Source organism: Eubalaena glacialis, chromosome 7 (assembly GCF_028564815.1).
Source record: "Eubalaena glacialis isolate mEubGla1 chromosome 7, mEubGla1.1.hap2.+ XY, whole genome shotgun sequence".
Taxonomy (NCBI): Eukaryota; Metazoa; Chordata; class Mammalia; order Artiodactyla; family Balaenidae; genus Eubalaena; species Eubalaena glacialis.
Window position 1 is genome coordinate 106,830,870 of NC_083722.1, and position 27,143 is coordinate 106,858,012.

At 50.8% G+C, this 27,143-nt stretch overlaps 1 protein-coding gene and 1 pseudogene across 1 annotated transcript; one reads left to right on the top strand and one right to left on the bottom strand.

The window, feature by feature from the left end:
- The first annotated feature begins 436 nt into the window (after positions 1-436).
- SLC6A1 (solute carrier family 6 member 1) lies at positions 437-17,669 on the top strand. Its single transcript, XM_061195588.1, has 15 exons — positions 437-486; positions 1,695-2,024; positions 2,448-2,579; positions 3,048-3,148; positions 3,920-4,029; positions 4,430-4,562; positions 7,467-7,601; positions 7,840-7,943; positions 8,190-8,314; positions 9,598-9,710; positions 10,064-10,195; positions 11,040-11,142; positions 12,287-12,387; positions 13,263-13,430; positions 15,801-17,669. Exons 2-15 carry the CDS (start codon positions 1,787-1,789, stop codon positions 15,903-15,905), a joined length of 1,800 nt encoding a protein of 599 aa, XP_061051571.1. The 5' UTR covers positions 437-486; positions 1,695-1,786; the 3' UTR covers positions 15,906-17,669.
- Positions 17,670-22,438: 4,769 nt separating this feature from the next.
- LOC133095777 (store-operated calcium entry-associated regulatory factor-like) overlaps positions 22,439-27,143 on the bottom strand; it is a 102,980-nt pseudogene continuing 98,275 nt past the window's right edge.

A 27,143-nucleotide genomic window follows, 5' to 3' on the forward strand; every position in this document is an offset into this window, starting at 1 on the left:
TCTTTCTTCACTCTCTCCCATATTCGTACATGGTCTTTGACAACACTTCTGCAAGTTTGCATGGAGGATGGAGAAAAATATCTGCTGCATTCATTGGCTCCCTACGGGGCCCTGAGGAGCTGCAGCCCCTCTCTTGATTTCTCTTTTCCTTCTGGTAAAATTATGGAACGTCTTCCTCACGTCACCCTCATGCCCACCCCCACTACTGTCCCGAGGGCAGCAAGCCCACTCCTGCATGTTCCCAGCGCCGGGCACTGGCACCTTGCTGTGTGCACTTGCTGTGGTCACCCCTGCTGGGTGGCTCCATGGGGCCCATCCACAGCTCAGATGCTGGCAGGCTTCCTGCACCCCTGCTGCTCTCTGCCCAGGGCTGCCATCAGCCCGTCTGTCCGTTCAACGCCCCTCCTGTCCTCTGCTTTGCAGGCTGTCACACAGGGGTTGCAGAGGGAGCTGCTCTGGAGCTGACCCAGCACAGAAAACCATCAGGTAACGTCAACAACCAAAATCAAAACAACCATCTATGGAGTTCCTTTCTGAACCATTTGGGTGAAAAGCACCCTCACAGCCATTAAAGTTTATTTTGGCTATAATTCTACAAGCCAGATAGGATTCCCCCCATTTTATAGGTGGAAAAACTGAGGCCAGAGAAATCAAGAGTAGTACTTAGGGTCACTCTGCTGGTAAAAGGTGGACTGGAGATTTGAATCCAGGACAGGTCTGATCCAGTGTCATATGCTGTCTTCTACCCCATGCTGCCTCTGCAACTAAAGAGGTAAGAAGGGTGCAGAATGTAGGTAGAACATCTGGGGGAGACCGAGGGTCAGAGAGGTCATCCAAGCTGGTAGTCGTTCCTTGCCTGAGGGCTGGGCTGGGCTCCCGGCCTAAGAATCTCCTTTATCGGGATTTGTTAAAAGTATAGATCCAGGCTGTCTCCTAGAGATTCTGATGTGGCACATCTGGGGAGGGACCTGGGGACCTGTGTCTTTGTACAGCTTCCTAAATGACTTGGAAACACAACCAGGCTTGGGGACTGCTGGTGAAATAGTAGCAGATCCTCACTGTTTGCAGCCACTGGGTGCTCACTAAGTGAAGAACAACAGCCCGATAAGGGGTCTACTACGATCATCCTCAAATTAAAAGATAGGGAGAGTGAGGCCCAGAGAGGTTAAGAAGCTTACTCAAAGTCACACAGCTCCAAAGTGGCAAAGAGGACTTTGATCACGATCAGAGTCTGTGCTCACATACCGCCTTCACCTACCCCTGCAGCCAGGACACCTCCCTATTCAGCCTCACAGGAAAATCCTGCATTGCTTACCCTGCCTTGGCTATTATGGCCTCAGGGAATGGAAAATCTCCCAATTGCATCCGGGGAGGCAAAGATGAAGTGCACATAATATTTCTGTTTGGAATTTTGGTTGCCTGGGGCTACTCTCTGACATGGACACATAACGGAGGGCACGTGACACAGATGGCCAGCGTTGATGCTAGCCCAGGAGACGTCAAGACCACATTCTCACACGCTGACCTTGGAAACAAAAGGCATCTTCCTTCCTCCTGGAGCAGGAGCTGGCAGGAAAAAGAGGGAGAGCCCTCTTTGTCCCTTGGTTTGTGGGTTATTTTGTTTTGTTATTTTGGGGCGACTCCAGGATCTTAACACCTTCAGTGCCTGTCACACTATCCCTCTGTTCTCCTAGGGTGACCTTGAGCTGCAAAACTGCTGTCCACGTGGACCAGGGCTGACATCGCACGTCCGTCTGCCAGGACCCCTGCGTCCAAACTCCGAGACATGGCGACCAATGGCAGCAAGGTGGCCGATGGGCAGATCTCCACGGAGGTCAGCGAGGTCCCCGTGGCCAATGACAAGCCCAAAACCCTGGTGGTCAAGGTGCAGAAAAAGACGGCGGACCTTCCAGACCGGGACACATGGAAGGGCCGCTTCGACTTCCTCATGTCCTGCGTGGGCTACGCCATCGGGCTGGGCAACGTCTGGAGGTTCCCATATCTCTGCGGGAAGAACGGTGGCGGTAGGTGCTGGCCTGGTGACCTCCTGCTGGGTCTGCAACCCCCCCTCCCGACACACACACACGGAGAGTGTCCTGCTTAGGCATCTTCTGGGGTGACCTTGGGGAAATGGGTCCCCTAAAGACTCCAATGGGAGTGCCAGGCCCCACCTCCTGCTTCTTGTCCTTTTCCAAAGGATTCCCAAAGGGCAGTAGTCCTCTGTTAATGATGCCAAAAAGTTCCCGTCTTCATTCTGCAAAGTGCAGGGCATGGGTCTTGAGCAAAGGACGTCCTCGGGCCTCACTTTGGCTTTGGGTGCTGCTTTTCAGGCAGAATATAATGAAATCGTGGCAGGGACCCCAGAACGCCCCGCTGTGATGCTCTCTCTGACCGACCGGGTTTCTCAAAGCCCAAGGCCACGAGCATCTCTCTTCTCGACCCCGCAGGGGCCTTCCTGATCCCCTACTTCCTGACGCTCATCTTTGCGGGGGTCCCGCTCTTCCTGCTGGAGTGCTCCCTGGGCCAGTACACGTCCATCGGGGGCCTGGGGGTGTGGAAGCTGGCCCCCATGTTCAAGGGTGAGTGTGCAGAGTGGAGCTGTTGGGTCCCGTCTGAGCAGCGGGGAGCCCTTGCAGGGGCCAGGTGACCCATGGCAATGCTGGTCAGAGGAGGACCCAGTCCAGAGGCCCCGCACGCACGTCAGCCTGCCCTGTCCTGTGAGCTCATTTCCCCAGCAGGGGCTGGGCGCGACTTTCTTTGCTTCCTTGCTCAGTGCCTGTCGGACACTCGGGTGGACACGTGGAGGGTCGTGCTTGCCTGGCAAGCCAAGGCCCCAGCCCGCCCTGCAACCAGCCTGTGCTGGGCCCCAGACGCAAGTCCTGGCTCCCTCACTTGTCATGTGTGTGTGACCTTAGCCAAGTCCCTGCTTCTCTCCAAGGTCCAATGACACTGTAGATGTCCTGGAAAATGACAACAATGACAGGAGCTGGGATGGTTATTATTATTACTGTATTAAATGAAGGTCATGATGATGTGTCTGGTCCCAGGTGTGGGCCTGGCCGCTGCTGTGCTGTCGTTCTGGCTGAACATCTACTACATTGTCATCATCTCTTGGGCCATCTACTACCTGTACAATTCCTTCACCACAGTGAGTGGCCCCTTGGACCGCCTGCCCCCCCAGAAGGAGCCAGACCCAGACCCCACCCTCCCTCCACTGGGACCACCGTTCTGCCGACAGGGCCATTCCTCCGGGTGGCGGGCGTGGTTTGTCTTCAGCAGCCCTTGTGTCCTCGCCATAACACCATTCCCCCATATTATATGGACCCAGACAGCCTGGGTTCAAATCCTGACCCTAGTCTATACCAACTGTGCCGCTTCAGGAAAGAGACTTAACCTCTCTGAGCCACAGTGCCCTCATTTATAAGATGGGGCTTAAGGTAAAACTCACCTCACCTCATATGGTTGTGTGAGGATTAAGGAGTAATATGTGTAAAGTGCTTAGAACCATACCCAGCAAAGAACAAGCACTGTAAGTGTTCACTGTTAACTTCATCGTGCATGGGCTCAGACGGGCACTGTCACTTAGCCAAGGTCATGTAGCTGGGAAGTGGCCCCAGGGTGGACACAGGAGACCTTATGGTACAGCTCGGAGAGCTGGTTTTCAGAGTGAAAAGGCTGAGGTTCAAATTTCAGCCCTGACACGTAGGAGCTGTGTGATCTTGAGCAAGTTGCTGCCCCTCTCTGATCTCTAAAATGGGGATCACAACATGACCTGCATCTGGAGCTGTTGGGAATGGGAGGTGAGATAATGTCTGTGAGGAGGCTCAGAGGACCGTGAGGATGCACGGGATGTGCTGGGACCACTGTTGCCAGCTCTTGGGGGCTTATGTGGTTTATCTGTGCCGCTGTGTCTTTGCAGACGCTGCCGTGGAAACAGTGTGACAACCCCTGGAACACAGACCGCTGCTTCTCCAACTACAGCATTGTCAACACCACCACCATGACCAGCGCCGTGGTGGAGTTCTGGGAGTGAGTGCGGGGCCATCCCCAGGGGCGGTGGTGTATCACTCAGGGCCAGTGAGAACAACAGCGAGCTATTCACTGCAAGATTTTAAGCAGGAAAGTGACATGATCAGACATTAGAAGGGGCTGGAGTGGGGACAGAGCAGAAGTGAAGGGGGGGGGAGTCCTGCTGGGAGGCCGCTGCAGACATCCAGGTGAGCAGCCATGGTGGCAGAACTAAGTCACTGGCAGGTCTCTTGAGCAAACAGCACTTTCTCCCGATTAGTGTAACGGGCCCATGGTCCCCGCCCAGCTCTTGGAGCCCCGTGATCACAGCTATCAGCACCATCACACCCTGGGCACCCCCGGGTCACTCCAGCCCCCGCCAGCCCCACGTAACTTTGTCTTCCCTCCGATGTTCCACCAGGCGCAACATGCATCAGATGACAGACGGGCTGGATAAGCCAGGTCAGATCCGCTGGCCTCTGGCCATCACCCTGGCCATCGCGTGGATCCTTGTGTATTTCTGTATCTGGAAGGGTGTTGGCTGGACTGGAAAGGTAAGAGGTGTGCACAGTGGGGGCCCAAGGGGGACGGGTCTACAAAGGGACCTCTGCTCTGGGTGAGGAGGCGATAGCTCCCAGGAACCCCATCCAACTTTGACTTAAGCAGGTGCCTTCATCTCTCTGTGCCTCGGTTTCCTTTCCTGTAAAATAGGAATAATATCATTACCTACCTTCTGGGCAGTTTTAAGGATTAAAGGAAATACTGCAAGTCATGCTCTTAGTGCAGTGCCAGGCTCATGGTGAGTCCCTTGAGATCGAGATTCCCCTGGGCCGGGCAGAGCCATCGCAAAGCGGAGGGCAAATGTGGCTCCTGGACCATTTGACAAACCATCCCTGAGATCTACTCTGTTCCAAGCTTTGTTCTAGGTGCAGGTGATCCAGAGGTGAGCACAGTTACATCCCGGCCTTTGAGGAGGTAATAGAGATGAATTGGTTAATGGTTAAATACTCAGGCCCTGTGTTCAAACAGTTCTGACCCATCTTGGCCATTTATGTGGCTGTGTGACCTGGAACAAATCACTTTGCCTCTCTGAAACTCAGTTTCCTCTTCTGTAAAATGGGACCAATAACTGCTTATCCATTGGTTTGTTATGTGAATCAAATGAGCTGGTGATTTTGTAAAGAAATCAGAAGCTAGCAAAAGGAGTTGTTATTGTTTTTGTTTTTGTTTTTGGCAAAGGCAGAGCCGTGCCAAGCTGGGATGTCCAGCCTGGGGACACCTGGGGATCAAATTGCCAATCAGATCGGGGGTGAGGTGGGGACTGGCCTCACCCCCACCTCTTTGTGTCTTCAAGCCCCACCCCAGGAGTCTGGGGACAGAAGATGGCCAAATCTCTCACTGGCCTGGACCGGAAGGAAACTCAGAAGGCAAGGGTGTTGCCTGAAGTCTTAGAGCAAGTAAGGGAAAGAAAGGAATTGAACTGAATCAGGCTCAGACAGGGAGGTCCAGACTGCCCAAGAAGCTGAAACGAGCAAAACAGAACCTTAGTGAATTACACACTTGGGCACGGACACAGCTAACGAAAAGCTGCCCAATTGCAGTCAGGTGGGACCTTTGGACCCAGCGGGTTCTCAGAACCAAGGCCGCTGTCAAACATCTCTGCTTTGTCCCTAGGCTAGGTGAGCAGGAGGAGGGCACAGGTGTCTCCCAGCCCAACTTCAGGTAGCAGAAGAATGTAGGGCCCAAGGGCTTTGGAGGAGACAGAGCTGAATTTGAACGTCAGTCCCCTGGGCCCTAGCTGTGTGCACTTGGGCAAGTCACTTCACTTTTCCGAGCCTCAGTTTCCTCATCTGCTAAATGGTCACAATAATAGTGCCTTACAGGGTTGTCTCAAAGACTAAGTGAGATAATCAGTCTGTATAGAATGTAGAGCGTATGCCTAGCACACAGTCGGCACTCAATACATGATGTCTATTATAATTATTTGTGGGTGGTACCTAAAGTTCCTGCTACCTTAGGAGACTGACTACTTCTTGGGGACAGAGAGTAGAGCCCCTCTCACTGCATCTTTTGAGTGAGTCAACCAGTCTATCAATGAGCATTTACTGAGCTCCTACTGTATACCTGGCTCCATGCCAAAGACCCAGTGACGAGCAAGACATAGATGACATGGATTAAGCATGTTGTATGTCCTCATACACCCAACCTTTCTGAGCAAAAAGGTTGATTGTACCCAGACAAGAAAAAACTAGGTTCAGAGAGGATAAGAAATTGACCCAGTGTCACACAGCTTGTAGGTGACACAGATGGTTTTAAATCCCCTTTTCCTAATTCCAAGTACAGTGGTTTTTCTGCTGGATCGTGGCTGCCTTTCCTAAGCCTGAAGAGTCTCAGAGTTGTCAGGGAGATGAGACTAACCCAGAGAACAATTCATGCTGACCGGGAAGTAGGGGCACATCAGACCTGGAGGTACACAGGTTATTGAACTTGAAAATTGCTCTTTCACACTGGTGAGCAAAGAAATGCCATTTCAGACAGTGACGTCAGTCTCTTGATTATCAATTTAAAATAATTTGTAAGGTGATTATCCTCAGTGCTGGCCCCTTTGTGGGAAAGGCACTTTCTGTAGTACTGGACGAAGTTCAGTTTCTGGGAGGTAATTAGGCAATGTGGATCAAAAAGCCTTGAGAAGTTTATTCCTTTTTACTCAGTAATTCCACTTATAAGAATTTTTCTCGAGAATAGTATAATAATTTTGTAGACAAAGTTTTATCTACAGGGTGTCCGGTGTAGTAATATTGAGACTCACATAAAATTGGAAATAACCTGAACGGATAACAGTAGGGGAAATTTTAAAAAGGGTGGTGGGACCTCCTGAGGGACTGTTTTGTATAATTAAAAATCACAGTGTTATGAGACAGTAAAACAGCATTCAGTAAACTAAACAAGAAACAAGCTGTATGTACTGTGTTTTTTAACTTTGAACATGTTAAATGAAAAGGCAAGTATATAATTTGCGCCTGATTTGTAAGAAAATGTAATCATATATGCAAAGGAAAGTCTCAAAAGAGAACATTAAAATATTAACATCCATTCACTTATGTATTTGTCAGGCAGTTACTGAGTGTCTACTATATACCATGGACTGTTCTAGGCACTGGGAAAACAGAGAAGTGAACATGACAAGCCCTGTCCCTCATGTAACTTGTATTCTACGGGCTGTTGAAAGGAACTTTAATTTGTGTGTGTATTCATGTGTACTTTAAAAATTTCCTTGTCACCACATATATTATTTGAATACTTTAAATAAAAATTAAAAAATAAGAAGGGTAGGGAAAGGGGAAAAAATGGGTGCTGAGCTGGTTGATTCAGACACCAAGGAGCAGCTTCAGAAAAGTGGTTAAGGAAAGCATGGGTGCGCTGGAAGGGGCGTAACCCTTCGCCCCCTTTCCTCCCAGGTGGTCTACTTCTCTGCCACGTATCCGTACATCATGCTGATCATCCTGTTCTTCCGCGGAGTGACGCTCCCCGGGGCCAAGGAGGGCATCCTCTTCTACATCACACCCAACTTCCGCAAGCTGTCGGACTCTGAGGTGAGCGACCTCCCGACCTGGTCCTGGAGCGCCCCCCGCTGGGTTAAGAGCACATCTGAGTCCTGAGGCATCGTTTACCACTTTTAGGATAAGTTATCGCACCTCTCGGACCCCGTTATGTAAACTGGGGTTGCTGCCTGGTAGAGCTGGTTAGCACGTGTAAAAGGCCCTGGGGCGTTCCGGGCTATGATTATGATTTTGACTTTTTTTTTTTTTTTTTTAATCATTCTGCCTATAGGTGTGGCTGGATGCGGCTACCCAGATCTTTTTCTCCTATGGGCTGGGCCTGGGATCCCTGATCGCTCTCGGCAGCTACAACTCTTTCCACAACAACGTCTACAGGTGCTTCCCCGCGGCCACGCCCCTCCGAGACCACGCCCCTCCCCTGGCCGGTCAACTCCACCCATCTCTGAGCCAAAACCTGGCCACTTCTTCCGGTTCCGCCCCTTCCCTGGGGGGGCGGGGGGGGCACACCAGTAGCTCGGCTCACAGGTACCCTCCTCCGCCTGGCCCCTTGATAACCACAGCCCACTAGCTCACCTTCCCGCCAGCCCCACCCTTCCTGACCCCACCCCTCCCTCTCTGCAGGGACTCCATCATCGTCTGCTGCATCAATTCCTGCACCAGCATGTTTGCAGGATTTGTTATCTTCTCCATCGTGGGCTTCATGGCCCATGTCACCAAGAGGTCCATTGCTGATGTGGCGGCCTCAGGTCAGCATCGCACCGCGGAGGGCTGGGGGGAGGGGCTAACCCCGCGGGCTTGGCGATCTTCATCGCTGTCACCATCATCACCACCGTGGCTCGCTGGCGTTGAGTGTCCCTACCTGCCAGCAGTGCCCTGAGCATTTACATGGACAGTGTCCCTGAATCTTCCCAGTACTATGGGGTCAGTGCTCTTGTTATCCTCATCTCATAGGTGAGGAAACCGAGACTCACCAAGGTCACCTACCCAAATTAACAGAGCTCAAAGGTGGTAGGACTGCAGTTGACCCCAGACCTGGCTGGTTGCAAAGCCAGGCCATACTGGCACCTCCAGCACGATCCTGGACATCTGGGGGGAGCAGACCTACTCTTGCCCCCTGGGATATCAACTTCGGTCCAACCCAGACACCTTCACCATCGTGACTCAAAGCACCCCCATCGGTGCTTTTGTCCCAGTTCCAAAAAGTTTCTCACTGAGTGGGCTGTGCCCACTCTGCTCTCCACACAGTCATCCATGCCACAGTGTCCAAGGACAGCCCCAGGCACACCTCCTTCCCTGCTCAAACGCGGGGGACCCACTGTGTGCTCAGCAGAGGCTCAGGGAGGCAATGTGACCTGTCCCTTCTCTGTTGTGGGGAGCTGGGCGTGTCGTGCAGAAAGGAACATTCCCCTCCAAGGGCTTGCTCTCCCCTGCCCGGGCAGCGTACCATCTCATTTCTCTGGAACTTCCCAGCCAACCCCCTTTCCAGAGCCAGACCCCAGAGAGGTTTTCCCTGATCTCCTGAATACCCGCCCCCCAGACACTCAAACACAGTGTCCCAAACTCCTCAAGCCTTCTCCTACCCTGTTCTCCCATCGTAGCAAAGGGTTCCAGTGTCTAGTGCCCAGGCCAGACCCCCAGCATCATCCTGGACCCTTCCTTCGTCTTCCCTCACCTTCCCTCGCAAACCAACCAAAACCAGGGCCTGCCCACTCTGCCTTCTGAGTATCTCTCCATCCGGCCCCCTGTCTGCGCCTGCACTGTCCCCGGTCCCCACCGCTGGCTAGGCCACTGCAACCCCTCTTATCTCACTGGTCCCCTTGCCTCTGAACCCAACTCTGTAGCCTCCTGCTTCCCCCTTCCTCAGCCCCTCCCCCAACTGTTTCCTTGTCTGGAAAAGGAGGCTGATAACACTCACCGAAACGTTTACTCTGAAGATGAGATGAAATAAAGCTTAGGAAGTGGGTGCGCTGGGGATGCCGCAGGTGCTCAGCGCCTTGTATTTTTTCCTCTTCTGCCCTTCCTGCCACAGGCCCTGGGCTGGCGTTCCTGGCATATCCGGAGGCGGTGACACAGCTGCCCATCTCTCCCCTCTGGGCCATCCTCTTCTTCTCCATGCTGCTCATGCTGGGCATTGACAGCCAGGTGAGGATGCCCTCCCTGGCACCTTGAGGAGCCCCCACCCAGCCTCACTGGTCCAGGACCAAGCAGGAGAGGAGCCCATTGTCTTAGGCCCCCTAGAAGCTGGCCAAGAGTTTCAAACCCCTAGGATGTTCTACCACATGAGACTTCAGGGATCAGCTCAGCTACCTTCCCCATTTTCCAGATGGGGAAACGGATGCCCAGGGGGAAGGGATTCTCCTGAGGTCACAGAGGGAGGCAGAGGGAGAGTCAGGCCTGGAACCCAGGTTTCCCCTGGCCCTGCCGTCCCCACAGGGTGAGGCTTTGGGTGGGTGGGGCTGGGGCTGCCTGGGGTGGCTGACCTCCACCCCCCGCAGTTCTGCACAGTGGAAGGCTTCATCACTGCCCTGGTGGACGAGTACCCCAGGCTGCTCCGCAACCGCAGGGAGCTCTTCATCGCCGCCGTCTGCATCGTCTCCTACCTGATCGGCCTGTCTAACATCACCCAGGTGAGCGCGTCAGCACCTGGCACATCTCTGCTGCTGCCTGCCCGGGGCCACTCCCAGGCCCTCTGTGCCCCAGCCTTGTCCCATCCCACCTTTCATTTTGGTGGACAAGACTGACATGCAAATTAGATCATTAAATGCCATGAAGAACAGAGGATAGTGGGACAGAGAATAGCAGGGGTGGGAAGGACAGTGCCTTGGACAGAGTAGTCAGGGCAGTCCCTCTGAGGAAGTGACATTTGAGCTGAAACTCACATGGCGAGGAAGAGCCAGCCAGGGGAAGATCTAGCTAGGGGAGGAAAGCACAGCAGGTGCAAAGGCCCTGGGGTGGGAATGGGCTTGGCAAGCTTGAGGGACAGAAAGCAGGCCAGTGTGGTAGCGACAGAGGGAGTGGGAGAGTAGGTAGTGGATGCAGAACCAGATCATGCAGGACCTTCCAGGGCGGGCATTTGGATTTTATTTTATTTTATTTTACTTTGTATCTCTTTACATTTTATATATTACATTACAGTCTTATTTAAGCTATGGAAGAGCTTATGGAGAGAGACATGACTGGTTTAACATTGTGAACAGATGGCTCAGATGACCAGCTCCTCTTTCTGCCCTCCAGCCCTCCCAGAAATGGGGCATTTCCCTCCGCCACCTGGGCATTTTCTTCCCAGTCCCCAGAGTCCATGCCCGCATCCTTGCAGGGTCGCAAAGACCTCTGTGCTTCCTCTAATCTACCCTCAAGCCTTCTTGCTGCAGTGTAGCCTAATCCCAACCTACACAGCCTGTGTTGACCGTGAACTGAATGCCCTGGTCCCCAGGGGAAGTGGACCCTCTCTCACCTCTTTTGCTTTCGCAGGGGGGCATTTATGTCTTCAAACTCTTTGATTACTACTCCGCCAGCGGCATGAGCCTGCTGTTCCTCGTGTTCTTTGAATGTGTCTCCATTTCCTGGTTTTATGGTAAGCACCAACCCCTCCTCCCTCCCTCCCTCGTTCATTTGTTCATTCATTCATTCATCCCTTTCTTCAGTCATCATTCAGCAAATACGACTTGAACACCAGGCCCTCTCCATACATTAATTTATTTGGTCCTCACTGCAGTTCGATGAAGTTAGCACAGGACGTCCCGTGTTTAGAAGATACCGTAAGAAGAAGAGTTAAATAAACTCATTTAAAATGGGAGTCAAAATTTCTTCATAAATTTTGCCATAAAAGACTTGTTTGAGATTTTATCTAGAAAAAGGAAACTGAAACTATAAAAAAGTTCTAAAGTTAAATATTTTTTAAAAGCTAGGCTATAATTAAAAGTATGCACTATCTTAGAATGTAGGACATGATGATTTTTATTTGTTGATTTTGTGGCCTAAGTTTCCAGACCCAACTGCGTGATAGTGAAAAGGCTGTCCTTCCGGGCACTTTGGTTGTCACAGCAAGATGGTGTTTTTGGAAGAAGGGTTCTCCAGGGTCCCTCTGGGTCCTTGGTATTCTGTGTATGTTGTTTGTAGTCCTGCCACCTCACCCTCCTCATCATTTTCTTCTTGCTTTCTAACTGGTCTAGTGCTGTCAGGTCCTCACTGTCAGTGACTTTGCTGATAATCTGAGCAGTGCCCAGTGCCCAGTGTCACTCTCATGAACTTCAGGACATCTGCAGTGTTTTTTTGTTTTTGCAAGACTGGCAGTTCTTCTTTGCAATTTGCAATCTATCACCAGTTGCTTATGCATCAGATCAGCAGGGAAAACCACCCCTGCCCAGCAAAGCTTTGAAGGAATGGCTGGGAGAGATGTTGGGTGGGAGGGACACTGAGAGTGACGGGGGTGCTTTTTGTAAGTACATCTTTTTGTTGGTGGATGTTTTCACATTCAGGTGACTTGCTTTCCCATACGACTCGTTTGCTGGGGGATTTGGTTATTGAATACTTAGCTAATAAGGACCCCCACCCCCACCCCAGAGCATTAGCCCCATGTTACAGATGAGGAAACTGAGGCTCAGAGAGGTTAGGTGACTTGCCCGTGGTCACACTGTGCGAAAACAGCAGGTCGGGGCCTTGAGCCTGCAGCCCCCACAGCTCGCTCATCCCTCCTGCTCTTGCTCCAATTGTCACAGGTGTCAACCGATTCTATGACAACATCCAAGAGATGGTTGGCTCCAGGCCCTGTATCTGGTGGAAGCTCTGCTGGTCCTTCTTCACCCCCATCATTGTGGCGGTAAGGGCAGGGCCAGACCGGGCCCTGGGGTGACTCAGGTCCAGAGAGAAACTTCTGGAGCCAAAGGCAGGTGGAAGAGGCCCACAGACCTCTGTTCCCTAGTAATACTATTCTCTCATTTGTGCTGAGCATCTACTCTGTGCCCTGCATGGTACCAGACATGCTGCAGCATCCTCAAACATCAGCACAATAGGCATTATTGCCCCACTTTACTGCTGTCGGACTGGGGCTCACCAGCCAGCATCACCCAGTGGGCTGGTGCTGCGCTCAAACCTGATTCTGAAGCCAAACCAGTCACACGGAGAGGCCTCTTATCCTCAGCATCCCTCATTTCCTCCTGCAAGGGGAAGCCGAGGCTTGAGCAGGCCTGGGAGGGGCTGCCCAGGTCCTTGCAGTGGGGCTGGGCCACTGCATATGTTGTGTCCTGCACAGGGACACTCAGCCAATGGCCGACTGGGGGCGACCTCCCACCCTTGTTGTGCTTGACAAACTGGTTAACCTGGAGGAGGGGATGCCTTTTTCTATTGGCTCTCCCGGAGAAGCTACCTTTTGCTATTGGTCCTTCCAGAGAGGGCACCTTCTTCATATTGGCTCTCCCAGAAGGGATGCCCTTTTCTATTGGTTGCCACAGAGAAGGCACCTTTTTCTGTTGGTCCTCCCAGAAACAGTGGCTTCTTCTGTTATACACAAAGGCACCTTATGTCCTAGCAGTGGCCTTGGGTGCAGGATTCCCAAGATGCTGGGCCCCTGTGAGGGTCAGCCCCAGGGCAGGGGTGGAGGGCAGTGGACCTATCAGCTGCAGGGTCTAGGGAGGGGCCTTGGCAGTCCAGTCTGGGTGACTGCCTGCCCCCCTCCTCTCTCCTGTCCCTCCCCAGGGTGTGTTCATTTTCAGTGCTGTGCAGATGACCCCTCTCACCATGGGAAGCTACGTTTTTCCCAAGTGGGGCCAGGGTGTGGGCTGGCTCATGGCCCTGTCTTCCATGGTACTCATCCCCGGGTACATGGCCTACATGTTCCTCACCTTAAAGGGCTCCCTGAAGCAGGTAAGTCCCTTCTTCACCCTTCTTGTCGCTGGGCCCCTTCCCCGCTGTGTTGGGCACCACGCCTACCCTCGTGGAGCACAGTCTATTTGGGGAGACAGACAGGTTGATAGCCAGTGAAAGTAGAGTGTGAGAGGTCACGATTGGGGTGAACCAGGGAGACATCCTCCTGCATTGTGGAGGGTTAGAGAAGGCTTCCTAAAGAGGGGACAGCAAAGAAGAGGACTAAGGACCAGTCAGACTTAAAAGTAGAAGCAGGGGAAAAAAAAAAAGATACAAATGAAGTTATTTACAAGACAGAAGTAGACTTACAGACATAGAAAACAAACTTATGGTTACCAAAGGGAGGTAAATTAGGAGGTTGAGATTAACATATACACACTACTATATATAAAATAGATAAACAACAAGGACATACTATAACACAGGGAACTATACCCAATATTTTGTAATAACCTATACGGGAAAAGAATTTGAAAAAGAATGTGTGTATATATATATATGTGTATATATATATATATATATATATATATATATATATATATATATACATATATATAAATAAAACCGAATCACTGTGCTGTACACATGAAACTAACATAAAATCAACTCTACTTCAATTAAAAAATAAATAAATAAATAATAAAAGTAGAAGCAGAGAGAATGTTCCTGGAAGGGGATGGGAAGCGTGTGCAAAGTCCCAGGGGTATAAACTGATCAGTGTGGCTGGAGGGTAGAGTGGGGAGGGGTGCGGGGAGGTGATAAGACATGAGGCTGGGAATGTAAGAAGGCTGGACCAGATCATGAAGGGCTTTGAAAATCAGGACAAGAACTTTGGACTTTATCCTGAGTTTATCCAATGGCAAATGGGGAGCCGTTGTGGCTTCAGAGCAGATGAAGGGTGGGATCAGATGTGTTAAGAGCTTAACTCTAGACCTCATGTAAGGCACGCTGCCCCCAGCAGGGACCCACTGGCACATGCGAGGTCCACGTCAGGTCTTTGTTAAATTATATTGAATTCTTGAGTGAAACAAGGCAGTGCTGGAGGTCCAGGTGGTGAGACATTGATGAAGTAAGTGTAGCCTGGGGAGATTTCACTGAGGAGGGGTGGAAGGCCACAGCTGGGAGGACCTAGATCTGTGCCTCTCAGCCTTATTCCCCACCAAGATGTCCCTGCCAGACACACTCAGAGCCAGAAGGAGGGTCTGTAAGGTCTGCATCATAGGGGTGGTGTGTTGTGCGCAGCCCCCCAACTTGCTGGGCCAGCCTCCTCCCTTCACAGAAAAAGCACGTGAGGCGCCGGCTGGGGAAGCTGCTTCCCCATCCCTTGCAGTCAGGTGTTAGCAGAGCTGGGGCCTTACAGCCCTTTCTTCCAACTCCAGGTCCAACACTTTTGTTTACCATGATTCGCTGCTGTGTCTCAAAAGGTAGTCAGGTCTTAGAGTGGCAGAGAGGCAGAAGGGGTGCATTTGTGGAAGGGAGCAGAGCCTGTGCAAAGGCCCAGCGGTGGGAAAGGGAAGACTCGTCTGAGGACAGTGTGCTGATGGGGCAGGATGGCAGGGGGTGTGTGCAGAGAAGGTGGGGGGGGGTTGCACCCCTTCAGCAAACATGCATTGAACACCTGCTATGTGCCAGACACTATTGTCAGTGCTGGGGACACAGCCATGAGCAAAAGTCCCACCCTCATGGACCTTACATTCTGAGAGGGGAAGATCAGCAATTAACAAAATAAAGTCACATTTGATGGGGATGAGGAATATGGAGAACGAGGGTGTAGGGGGTGCTGGGCAAGCCCTCGCTGAGGAGATAACGCTGAGCCAAGACCTAAGGAGATAGAGACGGAGCTGTGTCACTGTCTGGAAGGAGGGATGTCCCTGGAGGAGGGTACGGCAAGTGCAAAGGCCCTGGGACAGGTGCTTGCTTGGTGCTTGTGAGGGGCAGTGAGGAGGGCAGTGTGGCTGCAGAGTAGTGAGCAAGGGGGTGAGGGGAGAGCACTGAGGTCTGCGGTGATGGGCGCCGATCCTGTGGGGCCTTGTAGGACTTTGGTGAAATGGGAGCCATTGTGGAGTCCTGAGGAACAGAGGGATGTGATCTGACTTCTGTTTTCACATAACCCCTCTGGCTGGGGTGTTGAGAATAGAATGAAGGGGATGAGGGGCTAGAATGGAAGTGGAGGGCCGGGGGCAGTTACTGCAATGACCCAAGTGAGAGGGAGTGGGTGTGGCCCAGGGGAGCTTTGGAAGGTGTGCAGGAGGGGGCTGGCACCTGGGAGCACCTCGCAGGCAGAACAAACAGGGGAGACTTGAGAAGAGGGTGGGCCAACGAGAGGCCAGCCTCCTTCCATCCCAGCCTGAATCCTCCCGCTGTCCACAGCGCATCCAGGTCATGATCCAGCCCAGCGAAGACATCGTCCGCCCCGAGAATGGTCCAGAGCAGCCCCAGGCCAGCGGCTCAGCCAGCAAAGAGGCCTACATCTAGGGGTGCAGGGCGGCTCGCCCACCCACACTCTCACCCCCACCCTGGCTGCACACGACCACCACTTGATGTCTGAAGATACCGTCTATCTCAACCTACCTCGAGTGGCGAGTCCAGACACCATCACCATGCAAAGAGAGGGAGGTGGGGACAGTCACACCCCCGTGGGCCCCGCCGTGGGCAAAGAAGATGCCCGATGGCTCCAGCACCTGCGGGCTGGTGACCTTTTTAATCTGGGCCCCATCAGCATCAAGCAGTCGGCCTGTGTGACCGCTGTGATAGATCATTTTTATCCCGCCAGCAAGTGTGATGCGGAGAGGCCGCACACTCCTGGCTTTTAGTTGTATTCCTGACTGTTCTCTTACTGCCGAAACCCATGACTGTTATCTCGGACTTGGCAGGAGTTCGGTTCCGTCGGAACACTGCTCTGTGCACATGAAAAGGGCATTTTGTATAATGGACATTTCCAGGGAGAGCTCACTCTTAAGAGCAGAGAGCCAGCAGAGCTCTTTCGTTTTTTGGTTTTCTCCTTCCCGAGGCAGCTTGACAACCCCCAGCCCCTTCGGTATTCCCAGAACTGCTTTCTCAAGCACTCCGCCCCGTGTCCTGTTTCCCTGCCGCCCGGCGGAAATAAGCTTTCCTGCCCCCCGCTCCTCACCAGGCCATTCTGATTGCGCCTGGCCCAACAGCGATCATTCCCGATGGGCGCTGCTCCTCGGAAAACTGCCACAAGCACAATCGATTTTTTTATCACCATTCCGGGGACCTCAGATCCCGCTGGGGAAATTCCCTAATCAGGAGCCCCAGTTTCTCTTAGGCTGCTCGGCTTTGCAGAGCACAGAACAGTTGCAGAGGAAATCAAAGTGAGGCTCTGTCCTTGAGGCAAAGTGGATCCAGTGATCTTTCTGTCTCCTTCTTAAAATGTCTCCCTCACTGCAACCCCAGTCAAGGCTGCTGCCCTCTCCCCTTCTCTGAAGTTCCCCAGTGAGAATCTCCTCACTGCCACTAAAATCTAGCAGCCCAGTAACTGAGGAGCTAGTGTTAATCCAGACCTGCCCCGCCAAGTGCTTCCGAGATTAAAGCTGCTTCGTCGGGAAGTAGTATTTGTTCCGTTCCAGAACTGGGCTCCACAGTGGTGGCAGCAAATCGGGTGAAGACAGTTTCTTGCAACTCAGCGCTTCTCATTTGCCAGGAACATGGGTTCCCATGTAGCAAATCGTATGTTGTGCCCTGTACTCCTTAGCTAGTTAACTCATGAGTTGTGTTTTACGACTAATCCTTAATAACTATGGTAAATAACTGTGACTGTGGGTTTTTTAATCTGTCATCCGCGTCCAAAAGTCATCCGCGACCAGCATACCAGTTCTTGCAATAAGGTATTACCCTCAGAATATTAAGCACATTCTTGTAGAGAAAAAAACAAAAAGTCTGCGTACACATATAAATGCACACATATGTACGTTCATCCTCACGCGTGGTACATAGGGTCTCATTTGATATTGTGTAGGAAATCTAAAAGCTTTTCCTGAAGTCATCTGTAAAATAGTCTCATTACTAAGGCATCCCAAATGCCAACTGGTGAATCCAGGATCAAAATGCATATGTATTGTTAAATTATAGGGTTTAGAACAAAAGGAACCCTTCACTGTGTCTCATGGTCCCACCCCGCATCCTTTGTGTGAATTCCTTTAGAATAAGGGCAGGAAGACTTTGAACTTTCTCTTTGTTCTTCATTCTGAAACTAAGAACAAGTCTTTCGAAGACAAATGCAGCGTATTTAATGTTTGTAATCAAATCTAAGTGAGATGTTTGGCAAGAAATCCCTTAACTGATTTCCATCCAAACCTACTTACATAGCACAATATTATGTGTCGTACAGTTACTGTGAGAACTGTGAATATGTGTAACTTTTTTTAGTATTTGCCCTGGGGAGGGAAAGATATTGTATTATCATATATGCTTTTTTTTGCAATAAGGATTTATTCTCAGAACACCAAGTAAATCTATCTCTATATTAAAAAATATATGTAATATATACATATTCAAACTATATACAGAGCCTGTTTTAAAAAAAATTACAGTATTATTTAGTAAAATTATCTGTTCTATGGACCAAATGTAAAATATTTATACATGAAGATGCATTTTAAATGTCTATAAATGGTGTTATAACTAGAGCACGGGCGTTATGTACGTTTCTAAGAATATAGAGGAAAAATAATAAAGGTTCTATGATATACAGTGTCAGACCTTCAATTCTTTGGGGTGGCGGTCACAATAGCCTCTTTCATCAAAACAACAATAGGTACACACAAAACATTTTTCCCCAACAGAGAGAGATTTGGGCTCAAAAATCCAGGGACATGGAACTGGACTTCCCCAGAAGTCTTGGAATGAGTGGATAGAAAATGATTCTGAGCCACAGAAGGGAGGTGCTTTCACTGTTCTAAGAAACTTAAATGTGGTCAACTAAATGAAGGTCTAAAACTAGGATAATAGGAGCACACTGAGTTAACAACATTTGCTCCCTCTTGATTCATTCCTCAAAATATTTAATTTTAAAATCTTATTTAAAATTTGAATTCTACAGAGAAGTTGTAAGAAAAGTTCAACAATCACCCAGGTTCACCAGTTTTTGACATGTTGCCACCTTAAGTCTGTCCGTCAAGGTTCAGTCTGGGAAGCAGAACCACTATGGGTATTATGGAATAAGGGGTTTATTAGAGGAACAAGCCTTATACGGTTGTGGGAGAAGGTAAGAAGTAAGGGTCTGAAAGACAGAGTTGGGAGATCAGAGGAAAGTCACTAACCAGGTGGGCAGAAGAGGTAGGAGCGGGCCTGGTACACATCAATGCTCAGATGGGGCCATTCTGATGACCGGCTTTGTGAGCGCCCACGATAGCGCCAGCAGATTACTGCCCTCTCGGTCCTGGCAAACCATCCCTTTCGTGATCCTCATAGACCCTCCCCCGGGACACGCCTCAGGCTCACTGAGCTGTTGTGGGGCTGCTTGGGGGAGCTGCCCTGTGGGCGGTTGGCCGTGGGGATGGTCACAACAGTGATGATGATAACAGATCCATTGTGGTTCCACTAAGCAGCAGGTCCTGCACCAACTCCTCCCAAGCATTTTCTCATCTGACCGTCAGGACACCCCCATGACGTGTCGACGCTCTCACGCTCATGCCCTGACCTCACCCCTGCTCTGGCTCCCTTCCCGTTTCCGTTTTTTGTGTGCACCGGCTCCAATATCCACCACCTCCTGTCTGTGCCACAAATGTGGCTATTACCTTTTATAATGGGAAATACATAACAAACGGTATTTAAAAAAAAAACACAAAGCCACGTGGGCTTGCCAGTGTGGAGGAGGACAATTTACTGACAACATCTCATCATGATGCACATACAGTTAAGGACTGTGAATATTTTGCTCTTGAAGGAAAGTCTTCTTGTGCTAAAAAAAAATGCTAATGGGGACACGGAGGGGGGAGCCCAGCCACGATGAAGACAATAACATCATAACACCGACTAAGGAGAAATCAGGGGCTCCGGAGACCTGTTTGCTGGAGGTGTCACCTGATGTTTTCAAGGGGATTTGTTGGTGTTTTCCTTGAGGTTTGGGTCCGCTCAGTTCTGAAAGAAGAAGACACCAAAGACAGAGCTAGAAGTGCGAGAGATTTGAGGGGGGGAGGTAAATGTCTTCAAATGGTACAGGGGAGAAAGGGCAGGAGCCAGCAGGGAAACACTCGGGCACCTGTGCCAGGAGAGAGAGAAGGAAGGAGGCTTGAGTAGGAAGAGCCTCAGGCTATGGGGCCGGGCTGGGATGGTGTCAGCCAGACCAAAGGACAGCCCCAGTGCCACGGCTGTCATGAAAGGAGCCCCACATGGAGAACTGCCCAGGCCACAGCACCTCCACCATGCTGGGTCCTGACTGTGCTGCCAGGGGAAGGTGGACTTGTGCAAATGCTATAGCTGCAGCTGGAGACCGCTAGCCAGCTGCACTCCCCTCAGCAGTTCTCCAGGAGTGCAGGGACAAGGAGAGGATGTCTACATTTCTGAAGGCCTTCTACCTGCCCAGCACTTTCTCCTGGAACGCTGTTTACTCCCCACCACCAACCTGCAAAAAGGTGCAGGCTATTATTTCCATTTATAGATGAGTATGCTAAGGCTCAGAGAGGGACAGCAACTCCCCCAAGGCCACACAGCTCTAAGTCACAGGACTGGACACCACAGCAGTCTACTTGGGCAGAGAAATGCACAAGGCACCGGCCCGATCTCAAACATTCTGATGCAGGAAGTCATTCTGATGCAGGAAGCCTGCAGGTGCTGGAGCCATCAGGCTGGGGCTCAGGAATTGCCTTCTAAAAAGCACTCCAAGCCTTTCTGATGGAGAAAGTTGGTAGCCAATCACATCAAGAAACACTGTTTAAAATAATCCAGGAACCCAAATTGAGGGACATTTTACAAAACAACCGACCTATGCTCTTAAAAAATGTCAAGGTCATAAAAGACAAAATGGAAGAGTTTCAGATGAAGGAGATATGACAACTGAATGCAATGCCTGATCCTGAATTAGACACTGGGACAGAGGAAAAAAAATTTTTTTTTCTTTTGTTATAAAGGGCATTAGTGGGACACTAGGTGAGATTTGAATAAGATATGTAGATTAGATAATAATATTTTATCAGTGTTAATTTCCTGATTTTGATCAATGCATTGTGGATACGTAAGAGAATGTCCTTGCTTTTAGGAAATATTCAGGGGTGAAGGAATATCTTGTCTACAATTTATTCTCAAATGATTGAGGAAAAATAACTTACACATATGTGGTATGTGTATGTGTGTGTTGTATGTGTCCAGTGGGAGAGTGATGAAACAGGCAAATGTGGAGAAATAACACCTGAGGAATCTGCGTGAAGGTTGTGCAGAAACTCTTTAGACTAGTTTTGCAACTTCTAAGTGTGAAATTATTCAAACAAACAATCTAGGAAGGGCCTGGGTGTCACCTTCATTTGATTAGCGCTGTACAGGGCTGTGGGGATGGGGTTTCCTGCCGGGGTGAGGGGGGCGGAGAGATGGACACAGTCTTTGGTTTGGACCAGGACCACTCCTCACTCATGCACTCCCACGGCTGTAATTGCCCCTCTTCTTCTGGAAAGCCTTCAGGTCTCAGCCCAGAAGTCACCTCCTTGGATCCTACCAGGCTCACCACCTCCTAGGCTGCGTGGGGGGCCCCTCGCTTCTGTCAGAGCTGCGGGGCAGGGTCCTCCCCTCGCTGCTCACGCACTGTCTCCCCACCGGCCCACGAACCTCTGGGGGCCGGAGGGGAATGGCTGTGTCTCATGGGTCTTTGCGGTCCCTAGTCCTGGCATGAAGTTTATCACATGCCAGTGCTCAAAAGAGATCCGCTTTTGGTTGCTGATTCCTGAAATCCAGCATTTCACAATACACACTAGCTAACTAAGCCCTGCCTAGCCTCTATCGCATTAATACCCACAAAACCTATAAGGTACCGACCCTTTCGAGTCGGGCCCCAACAAGGGTCCTCCTGCCTGGTGTTGTTCAAGCCAATAGAACAAGACCCAGTTCAGCTCATAAGCAGAAGAAAGCTTTCTTCTTTGACCAAAGCGTGGCGAGGTGCGAGCTCGCTCTAGTGCGCGTGCTCTTCCCGACAGACCGTGGGCGGGGCTGCTTCACAGGGATCTCCTGGGCGGGGGAGGGGAGGAGGCGGAGTTCTCGCGGGGCTGTCGGCTCCAGGTCGCAGTGCGGGGCGCAGCGCCTCTGCACACGGCCCGCAAGCGGAGGTGTCGGCGCCGCCATTTTGTACCAGTAACTCTGCTCTGACGAGCCGGGTGCGAAGCGTCTGCATGCCGCGCCCTCTGAGCAAGTGAAGCTAGACAAAGCGCAAAGGAAAAAAAAAAGAAAAACGGTTAGACTTGATTCTATTACCTAGATTCTATTTTTATTTCCCGGGAATTGTTAATGGGCTTTGCTGGTGACAAATCCCTCCTGTGTCTTGTGTCCTGCTCCTCACTGTCGAGGGGCGCCGAGGGGCCCTGGTTCATCTTCTGTGGCTGCTTCCTGCTGGTTTGGGGCATCATCATAGCCCCGGTGGAGGCGCGGAACTGCTTGGTACGTTTGGTTGCCCGCAGGCCTCAGCCCTGACTGTTTGCATCCCTGAGCGACCCCCATTTGTCTAACCTTTTGGAGACAAAGGACACCAGACAATTTAAGATCCGTGGCCCAAATATTAGCAAGAGAATAATGGTCACATGTCAAGTTTTTCCTGAAAATGCGGGTCTCTCAGTCTTCGGCCCGTGGGCGAGCGTGCCCTGACGTCGAGGCTCTGCTGGGGTTGAATCTCCCTGGTCACACTTTGGTCATTTTTCGGAAGAGAAGCTTCAGGTCAGAGAGTCCCCCAGGTAGTCGAGGGGCCGTTGCTCCAGGTCGTCTCTGTGGAGGTTGGGGGGTCTCTTCCCTCGAGTGTGAGGCACCCATGGAGTGATCCCTGTGACTTCCGGTGGGACGGGTTGTTAGGGTCACCGAGTGGGGTCTGTCTGCTCAGGGGCGAGCTGGGCTGGCGGGCCGCCGGTTTTCCAGGGCTTTAGGTGCACTTGGTCTCCTGGCCGGATGGGCTGGGGGCCTGGTGGGTGGGTGCGGGCAGCACCTGGTCACCATATGCCGTGAGAGCTTCTTGGTTTCTCCTACCTGGAGGGCACACTTGGGTTGTTCCATTGCAAGGAGGTTAAGATGCCCCATCTCTCGGGCCTGGGGAATGGGTCTACCGTACATGAGTTCAAATGCACTTAACTTTAACTCATCCCTTGGGGCTGATTGCACAAGGAGCAGGGCAATCAGAAGCAACTTAATCCAGTTTTCTTGAGTTTCCTGACATAGCTTGGCTAAGGCCCATTTCAGGGTCTGATGGGATCTCTCGCCGTTCCCCAGTGACTGAATGAAAGGTCCATCCTTTGCCCAGGGCACTCATTATCCCCTTTGTCACTTCAGACACAAACGCTGGACCATTATCACTTTGTAGGGATCCTGGGAGCCCAGACCTGGGGATTATTTCTTTTAATAATGCTCTAACCACTTCAGCTGCCGTTTCAGTTCTAACGGGGAATGCTTCTATCCACCCAGAAAATGTGTCTACTAGCACCGAGAGATACCTGAAATTGCCCAGTGCCCTCGGCCTGACGGTGCAGTCAATCTGCCAGTCTTCTCCAGGATATCTTCCTCTGGTCTGAATGGGCCTTATCTGGGGGCCTCTTGGGGGTCTTGTGTTGGGGGTGTTACCTTTCATGCCAGGAGTTACCATGACCTCAACTAAGCAATTATAATGGGCTTTCCTCCCGTAGTGAGTTCCTTGATGAGCCTCCCTGATGGCTTGACAAGCTGCAGTTTGGGGAAAGAAGGATTGCCCATGTTTTTTAACTAGCCACCCCTAGATCTCTATTGAAGTCCCATTTGGGGGCTGTGTCTAATTCTTCCTTTGTGTAGCCTGGGGAATAATTGGATGGATCTGGCTTTCGGGGTATGAGGAGCGGTCGCCAAGTTACTGATTCTAGGGCCACACTTTTGGCAGTTCCGTCCACCTTGTTTCCCTTTATTAATTCTGCATCCCCCTGTTGGTGACCCCTGCAGTGAATCACTGCCACGTGATTTTTGGAAGCTGTACTAGTGCTAAGAGCTTCAATATGCTTAAGCCAGGTTTCACTGTTTCTTCTCTGCAGTAAGCATACCTCTTTCCTTACAAATAGCCCCGTGTGTATGTAGGTTGGCATATGCGTACCTGGAATCTGTGTAAACATTTAAGATCACCGAGCTCTAAAGCTCGGGTGAGGGCTATCAGCGCAGTTTTTGGGCAAAATCCCTGGAGGTAAGCTTCTTGCTTCTATGACTTGGGTCTGGGAGGTCACTGCGTGTCCCACCAGCCTTTTTCCCTGCTCATAAAGCTTCTCCCATCTGTGAATCATTCCTCTTTGGGGTTTGGGAGAGGCTCACTTCCTAGGTTGGGGTGGCTGGAATAGATCGTGTCTGTGGTTTCTATACAGTCATGCTCCAGGGGCTCCGTTTCTGTGGGTAGCAGGGTGGCAGGATTTAGCGTGTGACAAGTTTTTGTGGTAGCTATTGGGTTGTCTAAAAGCATAGCCTGTATCTGAACTGGCCTTCTGGGGGATAGCCGTTCTGTTCTCTTGGAACTAACTAAAGCCTGAACTTGGTGTGTGGTCCATATAGTGATTGGCTGACCAAACATTAACTTTTAACTAAAGCCTCCTTTAGCAGGGTTGTAGTAAGTGCTACTGCCCATAGGCAAGGAGGCCACCCCTTAGTGGTTTGATCTGATTGTTTAGAGAAAAAAAGCAAGCACCTGAGTAAGAGATCCCAGTTTTTGAGCTAACACTCCAAGGGGTTCCCCCTTCTCTCATGAAAGTAAAGGTCAAAGGGTTTAGTTAAATCTGGGAGGGCCAGGGCCAGGGCCTGATGTAATTGCTTTTTCAATTCTTAAAAGGTCCCTTTGCATTCTGAATTCCATTCAAAAGAGTCATCATCCTCTCCTTTAAACTTTTCATATACAGGCCTAGCTATTAGATCGTAGTTAGGGATCCAGATGCGGCAAAACCCAACCATCCCCAGGAAACCTGTAAGCTGTCATCTAGTTTTAGGAGGGGTGACGCTGCAAATGGCTTCTTTTCTTTCCTGGGGTGGCTCCTCTGACCTGTGAGAATGAAGCCCAGGTAGGTCACCCTAGTTTGTGACATTTGAGCCTTTTTCTTGGACACATTATATCCTTTATCAGCTAGGTGGTTCAGGGTGGTTACAGTATTTTTGTTGGAGTGTATCTTTTAGGTCTTTAGCTAAAGTCTCCCCAAAGATGGTGGGGGAGTTTTCGAACGCTTGGGGCAGGACTGTCCAGCAGTATTGTTGTTTTTGTTGTGTTTTTGGGTCCTGCCATGCAAAAATTTCTCATGACTCTGGTGCTAATGGGTAACAGAAGGCGGCATCTTTTAAATCTAATACAGAATATCAGGTCCTGGTGGACCGTAGGGTGACCAGCAGTGTGTAGGGATTAAGGACTACTGGATGTGTATTCTCAGTGGTTTCATTGACTACCCTGAGGTCCTCTACCATCAGATATTCCACCCTGGGTTTCTTTATGGGGAGATTGAGGGTATTAGAGGCTGATTGGCCTGGCCTAAAAAGGCCCTGGTCGATTAGGCCCTGTATCACAGGGGCGATGCCCAACAAGGCCTCCCAACAGAGGGTACTGTTTTCTACTGGGTTTTAGATGGACTGTCATGGGACTGGCTCCTACAGTTCATCCCACCCATCCCTGGGCCCAGACCTCAGGATTTACTCCAGGGAGGTTGACTTGCTCTGTCCGGGATGGTTTGTCCTCAGTCATTAACATTATCATCTTGTGCCCCTTGTCTAAGGGGACAACAGTCTCCAGTTTGTCTCCTGTTAGGTGGATAGTAGCCCCCAATTTATGTAAGACACCGCTTCCTAGCAGGGGGTATAGGGCATTTGGGGACATATAGGAAGAAATGGTTGAGAGTGTGTTCATCCATTTTACATTCTAATGGCTCTATGCACACCTGTTCTTGGGCCTTTTCTGATACCCAATAATTTTACAACTCTTGTGACCGAGTTTGCCTTGATCTGGTGTTCAGAACCGAGTAAGTGGCACCAGTGTTGACTATTTGTGAGACAGTGGGCAAGGCTGCCGTGGCTCCCTCTCATCCACAGGTCCCCACCTTCCCTGGGCGTTTGGTACCACTGGAAGGCCATCCAGAGGCAGGAGGCAGACATGCCTGAGTTTCACTCTGATCCCAATGATGCCACAGTGTGATCCTCAAGGGGGCACAGTCCAGATGACGCTGGGGCTATACTGTGTGCGCACCACACCTGGGTATTGGGTTGCTGGGCAGAGTTGCTCTGTATTCAGCAGAAGGCTACTGCCATCCTACGCCATCGGTGTCCTCAAGTCAGAGGCGATCATTCCCATGTGAACCTCCCAAAGCCTCTGCCGTCCTTCTGCTGGAGTTGGGGCAAGCCCGGAGCCTAGTGGATAGGTGCAGGCAAAAGGCCATGGTCCAGCCCATCTGGGTCACCAAAACTTATTACCAGCCCTTCTGAGTCAGGCCCCAACAAGGGTCCTCCTGCCCAGAGTCACTTGCGTCAATAGAACGAGACTGAGTTTGGTTCAGGACCAAAGGAAAGTTTTATTCTTTGATCAAAGAATGGAGAGGTGTGAGCTCGGGATCTAGAGCACACGCTCTCCCCAAAAGGCCATCTGTGGGGCTGCTTTATAGGGTTCTCCCCAGCAGAGAGGGGGCGGAGTTCTTACTGGTTGGGCGCAGTTGTGCTGCTCACGGCTTCAGATCCAGGTGCCGGGCGTAGCATCTCTGCACACGGCCTGACATCACCATCTTGAGTGCAGTGTCGTGTGCAGAAGTGTCAGGTGCAGCCTTGTCACACTAGGAGCTCTGGTCTGAGGAACTGGGTGCAAGATCTCTGCATGCAACACCCTATGAGCAAGTGAGACTAAACTAAGGGCAAAGGAAATTTTTTAAAAAGGTTAGACTTTTTCGTTACCCAGATTCCATTTATATTCCCCAGGAATTGTTCACAGGTTTTGCTGGTGACAGTAGGCCTGATTACTCCCATTTGATGGATGAAAAAATAATGCTTAGAAAAATGAAGTGATTTGCTTTAAAAAAAACATTTATTGAATAAATGAATAAGCAAATAAGGTAGAAGGTCAGAGTGTTCTGTGACCCCAGAGGGGCCAAAGGTGTGTGTATTAGGGGTGGGTGGGTGACGGACTCCAGTTCAACTGAAGGAAGCACATTCCCCTGGTCAGGACTCTCCAACAATAGAACAAGCTGCCTTGGTAGTGAGTGAGCTCCCCATCCCTGGAGGTATGGAAGCAGAGGGCTCCACTTGGTAGGGATGTAAGGAAGATGAGAGTTGGCTGCACACCTGGGAGGGGCTCATTCTATGATTCTCCCGGCAGAGATGATTTCTGAAATGGTCCAGTAGGAAAAGGGACTTGGGACACCAGATTCCTGAAGATAAGCATTTACTCTCTTTCCTCATCCCGCTACCCCCACTCCAAGAATAACACTCCCCCAAGGGCTTGTTGCCAAGTCCTGGCCTATTAAAACATTAATTTGAAAAATTGGCCCTTGCACTTAGAATATTTTCAAGCTGAAGCCTTTTAATAAAACGATGGCCTCA